The 6,296-nt window shown below is 47.7% G+C and overlaps 1 protein-coding gene across 1 annotated transcript in view; it reads right to left on the bottom strand.

The window, feature by feature from the left end:
* Positions 1-2,101: 2,101 nt before the first annotated feature.
* The window catches only part of pik3r4 (phosphoinositide-3-kinase, regulatory subunit 4), an 18,774-nt gene continuing 14,579 nt past the window's right edge, over positions 2,102-6,296 (bottom strand). Inside the window, exons 13-21 of the mRNA XM_037676054.1 lie at positions 5,858-6,080; positions 5,622-5,787; positions 3,819-3,983; positions 3,533-3,744; positions 3,336-3,467; positions 3,164-3,264; positions 3,004-3,092; positions 2,338-2,458; positions 2,102-2,272 (exon numbers count right to left, since the gene is read on the bottom strand). Coding sequence (XP_037531982.1) covers positions 2,102-2,272; positions 2,338-2,458; positions 3,004-3,092; positions 3,164-3,264; positions 3,336-3,467; positions 3,533-3,744; positions 3,819-3,983; positions 5,622-5,787; positions 5,858-6,080 — 1,380 coding nt within the window. The remainder of the gene's footprint in view (positions 2,273-2,337; positions 2,459-3,003; positions 3,093-3,163; positions 3,265-3,335; positions 3,468-3,532; positions 3,745-3,818; positions 3,984-5,621; positions 5,788-5,857; positions 6,081-6,296) is intronic.

The following is a 6,296-nucleotide window of genomic DNA, read 5'->3' as shown; positions in this document are numbered from 1 at the left end:
TACCTAACTGATACCTGTTACTTGACTGTTACATGTTACCTGATACCCATTACCTAACTGATACCTGTTACTTGTCTGTTTCCTGTTACCTAACTGATACCCGTTACTTGACTGTTACGTGTTACCTAACTGATACCTGTTACTTGACTGTTACATATTACCTAACTGAAACCTGTTACCTGACTGATACCCATTACCTGACTGTTACCTGACTGATACCTTTTAACTGACAGATACATGTTACTTGACTGTTACGTTACCCAACTGAAACCCATTGCCTGACTGAGATATCTGTTACCTGACAGACACCTGTTACCTGCCTGGTACCTGTTACTTGAATGTTACCGGTTACCAGTTACCTGACAGATACCTATTACTTGACTGTTACCTGTTTTACACCACGGTATCTGATGCTTCCCTTAACAAAAAGTAGTATATTTTGATTATTTTTGCAAGTATACTTTAAGTATAAGTATATACCATACCATACCATACCAATTTATTTATATAGCACTTAAAACAGCAACAAGGCCAACCAAAGTGCTGTACAAAAGAACCAAACATGCACAGCAGACAGGAAAACATAAAATAGAAATACAGATACAAATAGCAGCAGAAGCTAACTAAAATGGCCAACAGAGTAGAGAACAGACCGGGCCAAAACAAATCACACCGTGTTAAAGGCAAGCGAATAGAAGTGGGTCTTCAAGCGAGACTTAAAGACTGAGAGTGTGGGAGCCTGCCGGACACTCAGTGGCAACTCATTCCACAGTCGTGGACCTGCAACAGAGAAAGCCCTGTCAAGTATATCAAGTATACTACACACCATACTTGTAGTGTACTAGAAGTATACTGATTTAATTCTTGTTTGGACTAAATTGGGACATTTTATACTATTTTTAAGTATATCAAATAAAGTTTATAAAAAGTAAACTTCAAGTACACTTCCTCATTTTTAGTGTAAAATAAGTATACTTGTAGTACACTTAAATTAACTACTTTTTGCTAAGGGTTTGTATTGCACTTAGTGATCTATGGTTTGGATGCAGCTGCTCGACCATGGAAACCCATTCCATGAAGTTCTCTGCGCACTGTTCTTGAGCTAATCTGAAGGCCACATCAAGTTTGGAGGTCTGCAGTGATTGACTCTGCAGAAAGTTGACGACCTCTTCGCACTATGCGCTTCAGCATCCGCTGACCCCGCTCCGTCAGTTTACGTGGCCTACCACTTCGTGGCAGAGTTGCTGTCGTTCCCAAACTCTTCCATGTTCTTATAATACAGCTGACTGTGGAATATTTAGGAGCGAGGAAATTTCACGACTGGATTTGTTGCATAGGTTGATAGCCTTTCACTAATGCACACCCATACCATCAGAGAGGCAGGTGTCTTTCTTTACTGTCCCATTTTATTTTATTTTTGGATGTAGCCAAACATTTAAAATGACTTCATCTTTCCTACAAATTGTGTCGTTTCTCAAATTAAACTTTGTTTCTTTGTGTTTTCATCAAACCTGAAAATCTTTGAGTTCTGTTTTTTACGTATAATTTGCACATCTGGAACTTTTCCTGGATTCTAACTAAACCGTCTGAACATGAAGTGAAACAGACTCAGAGGTGAGTTGAACGTCGTTTATTTAAAGACCCTAAATGTCCTCATGGATCCACAGAAAGGCTCGTGCTTCAGCAGGTCAACATCGTCCTCTTCCTCACTACGGGAACACAGAAGGGTCAATCCTTCTTGGAGCAAACCGACATGTCCTGTAAAGTCCACCATCAGATCCAGGAACCAGCAGCTGCTCATCACGCTTCAGTCTGATTGTTCTTTACAGTGACTGACAGGTGCTTTGTCCAGTCAGCTGAAGGCCTTCCACCTCCTGCTGCTCCAGCAGGAGTCCCATCAAACACCTGAACGCCTCACCTGTCCAGGTTCAGCATCAATGATCCACAACTTCACATCCACCAAGAAGGTCTGGAGCAAAAACCAGCTGAGGAGATTTTATTCTACAGGTTTAAACTGCAGTAGGAGGAGCAGAGGGAGGAGGGGCAGGAAGTCAGGCGTGATGAGGTCACAGGTGAAACGTCTCCACTTCCTGTGGCGCCGTCACTTCCACACCTTGACGATGCCGTCTCTGGAGGACGTGACGATGAAGCCCTGCGTCGTCTGGTAGGTGGCGATGTCTGTGATGATGTCATGATGGCCGACGGGGAGCGCCTCCAGGCCGCGGCGAGGGGAGTCCTCCGGAGCGCCGCTCTTCTGTTTGCTGTGGATCTCCTGCAGAGAAGAGGGCGGGGTCAAGGCGGAGGATTGGAGGTTCTGGTTCTGGTGTGTGGGTTTACCTGGACCACCTCGGTCCCTTCGATGATCTTGCGGTTGTAGAGGACGGACGGACAGTGCAGCGAGTCGTGGGCTCCTCCCACCACGATGTAGGAGCGCTCCGGATACGCCAGGTCCCAGAACCTGAACAAAACCGCATCAGAGTATTAAAACCCACAGAGGTTCCTCTGGGTCCAGGTTCTGCTGTGGTTCTGCAGTTAACCTTTGTGTGTGGAGAATCGGACCTGCAGCAGGTTCTGGTCTCACTTCATGCAGAACCAGAACTTTGCATTGCTTTGATCCGGTTTACCTCAGACCTCTGAGCTCTGGTTCTGGTTTTTGTTCCAGATGATCCGTTCGACTCGAGCTTCAACAAGAACCTCAGCAGAACCCGACCTCACATGAATTAGACTTTGACCTTTGACCTGCAATCCCTGCACGGTCTGACCTTCAGGGTACATAATCTTTCGATTGAATGACCTTTGACCCTTCATTGATTGATGAGCAGCAACAGCTGCTTCTCTGAGGTCATTGCTGATGACTTTCCGCATCGGTGAGGGTCGGATAATGAAAGCTCTGTTCTAGGCTGAGTTTGGATCAGAACACGCTTTCTCAGGAAGATCGAATTTCTCATTAAAAACAAAACTTCTCTGACAGGATCCATGTTGGGTTCTGGTCTTTGGTCTCACCTGATCCTCATGTCGGACCCGGCCGTCAGCAGCAGAGGGTTCCCGTCAGCAGGACTGCAGTAGATCCCGTGGACGCTGTGAGGAGATGGCTGCAACAGGACCACAGAACCGTTCACCACAGAACCTCACGCTTCTTCCAGAACATTAAGATCAGACCCACCTGCATCTCAGACAGCGGCGGCGCCGAGCTGGCCCACAGGGTGAACTTCCTGTCCCCGGTCTCCATGTCCCAGATGGACACCTCATTGTTCCCCTGGACAGCTACAGAGACACAAACAGACCTGAGGACAAGTTCACAGCGAACGTCCCCGACATGAAGACACGAGTCTGACCTGCGATCACGGACGACTGGTACAGAGGGTGCATCAGCAGGCGCCGGACCCGGGCCCGGGTCGGGTGGGTGTGGTTGGAGATGGGCAGCTGGAAGCGCATGTCCCAGCATGCCATGGTGCCGCTGCTCGTACCTGCAGAGCAGAAAGTGGTCAGAGTTGGAAGGAACAGCTCAACGTTTCCCAAGAGGCCCGCGGACCTAAGCAGAGCCAGCACTGGTGCATGTCCACGCTGAAGGACGTGATGAGTCCGAGCCGCAGGTCGTGGCGCAGCGTCCAGGCGTTGGAGTTGGACCGAAGGTCCCACCCCACCAACGACCCGTTAACCGTGGCGTACGCCAGAACCGACTGGGCCCCCGAGTTAAAGTGGTGGATGTCCACCACGCAGCCATCCTCCTGGAGGTCCAGGGACCTGAAACCAGACAGGAGAGCCAGGTCAGAACAAAAGGCTGAACCCCATGAAGCTGGGGGTTCCGTTGGTGGTACCTGGACTGGAACGGCTGAACTTTGGGGGATTTGGGAGGTTTGTTTGCTTCGACTGCGAGCAGCTGGACGGATCCGTTATCTGAAGCCACGGCTAAATAATGAGAGCCTTGGCAGAACGTTAGCGTCTTAACGTGACCGCCGACCCGGGAGTACGTCACCACGGACCTGCAGGAACACAGAGGAACATTGTACGTCTGGTCCAACAGAACCACAGAGGGTCAGAAAACAAACATTCAGAGTAAAGTCTTTAAACTGTCGTAGATTCATCAGAACGTCCGACTGACGGGTCAGAGTCCAAACCAGGCTCTAGATCAGTGATCCTCAATATTTGTTTCAAAAGAGCCACAATGACAGATCAAAGTCAGGTGGAGAGCCGCGACATCACCCCAAGTCACTCAAATAAAATAAAACATTTGAACAACCCACCTATGAACCAAAAAAGAAACGGTCAACTCTGTTTAAATAAAATGTATCTTCGTACTGAGATGAGAAGTTGTGCTGCATGTCCTGGACGTTCTTCATGTTGTCTTTTGTTGTTGCAGCCACAGTGAGACATTCAAGATGGACATGGGTCTGTGGGTTTCTCTGTTTTTGCTTCAAAGTGTTCATGGTTGAAAATGTTCACTCAGGTGAAACATTCAGCTTTTATTACCCCCAGTCCCATGAAAACCAAAGTCCATGCTCAACAATGAATTTGTTCCTGGTTTTAGTTTTCTACATTCATCTTATAATCCAGCTGTTTTTGTTACTCTTTTTGCATCTTATTTGTAAAAAAAAACAAATCTGTACGCCTTTTTATAACAGTCTATTGTTGTCATGATTCTCTGTTGAAACCAGGTCTCTCTTGTAAATGAGTTCTCCAGGCTCAATGGGATTTACCTGTAGAAATAAAGGTTGAATGAATATGCTGTGATATGTATATGGATGAAGATGCCCCCCTTCACATTTCCACCTGCCCCCTCATGTAACCATGTCTAGAACCGGCCCTGTAAGCCGCTCCTGCTTCCTTCACCGCAGATGACAGCAGGTGCGGAGACGTGCACGGTGATGATCCATCTGAGGTTAACAGGACTTTTTTTACCTCTACCAGCCGGTCGGACCTGCCTCCTCCTCAACAAGTAGATTAACACAATGTCAGTCATAAAACCGCATGAAAGAAGCCTGAGCCGACATGCGCAATTATTGCGCAATGTGCCAGCACGTTTTAAAAATGTACTGGCTGTGCTGGTGTGTTGTTGTAACCTGTCACAGAGCCACCAATAAAGCATGACGAGCCGCATGTGGCTCGGGAGCCGCACAATGAGTATACCTGGTCTACATCCTTAATGAGGTCTTCCGCTGAGCCTCAGGAGTCGGCTGAAACAGACGGAACCGTCTGAGCCCATCAGCCCAGATAAATCCAAGTACTGAGTGATGGAGAATCACTCAGTCTCCATCATTTCAGATGGTTTAATAGAAATATAATAAAATATAATTATTAGATTTTTACTGACATTTGATCAGAAACTCATATTAAAGTTGTTCCCTGCAGATTAAACTTGAAAAACTGAAGAGGAAAGAAAAGCAGGTTGAAGTAGTTTTAAGCTCTGAATGTTCCTTCGATCATCAGAGCAGCTGAGCAGAACCGTCGCTCTAAAGTCCGTTTTATTTCAAGAGAACTCTGAACGGGTCACTTCCCTCCTCGCTGTGAAAAATGATAAAGTGTGAGTTGATTTCGCCCGTGTTAACGCCGGTGGATTTCATCTCTGGTCAGAAGAAAGCTCAGATTGTAAATATTCTGACTCGTGTTCTGGTGCGACTCGCCTCGTGGTCGTGGTCTTCCCCTCCATCTTCTGACTGTTCCACACCTTTACCGAGCCGTCGTTGGACGCAGTGGCGAAGATGGAGTGCTCGTCTGAGACTCGGATTCGGTTCACCGCAGCTTTGTGTTCGTGCAGGTGGGCGACCAGCAGACCCTTGGGGTGCCACCCTGAAACACAGACCTCTGTGAGTCTCGACGCCACCATCTGAAGCTGGGCGTTATGGCGTTGGGGCGCTACCTGGTGGGGGGGGGCGGCTCTCCCACTCTGCGCTCTCCATCATCTGTTTGGCTATTCGCTCAGCGCTGCACTGTTCTCTCTTCTGCTGCACCAGCTGCTGAAGCTCGGCCTTACATGTATTGATGCGTCGCTGGTAGGCGGGGCCACTCACCACTGACTGTGCTGCAGGCGCTACCGGAGCTACAGACGCTTTCTTAGTCTGACCAACAGGGCCGTCCGGAGCCTGAAAACAGATTTTAATCTAAAATTAGTGATGAAGACATAAAATCCAGTGAATGAGTCATGTGTGATTGGTTAATAAGGGTCTGGTGCGATCAGTAAATAAGAGTCGGTTGCGATTGTTAAATAAGAGTCGGTTGCGATTGTTAAATAAGGGGCAGGTGAGATCAGTTAATAAGAGTCGGTTGCGATTGTTAAATAAGAGTCGGGTGCGATCAGT

Source organism: Nematolebias whitei, chromosome 5 (genome assembly GCF_014905685.2).
Source record: "Nematolebias whitei isolate Nwh7 chromosome 5, NemWhi1, whole genome shotgun sequence".
Lineage (NCBI taxonomy): Eukaryota > Metazoa > Chordata > Actinopteri > Cyprinodontiformes > Rivulidae > Nematolebias > Nematolebias whitei.
Note: the sequence above shows the minus strand (reverse complement) of the source record. Positions and strands in the feature narration are given on the sequence as shown.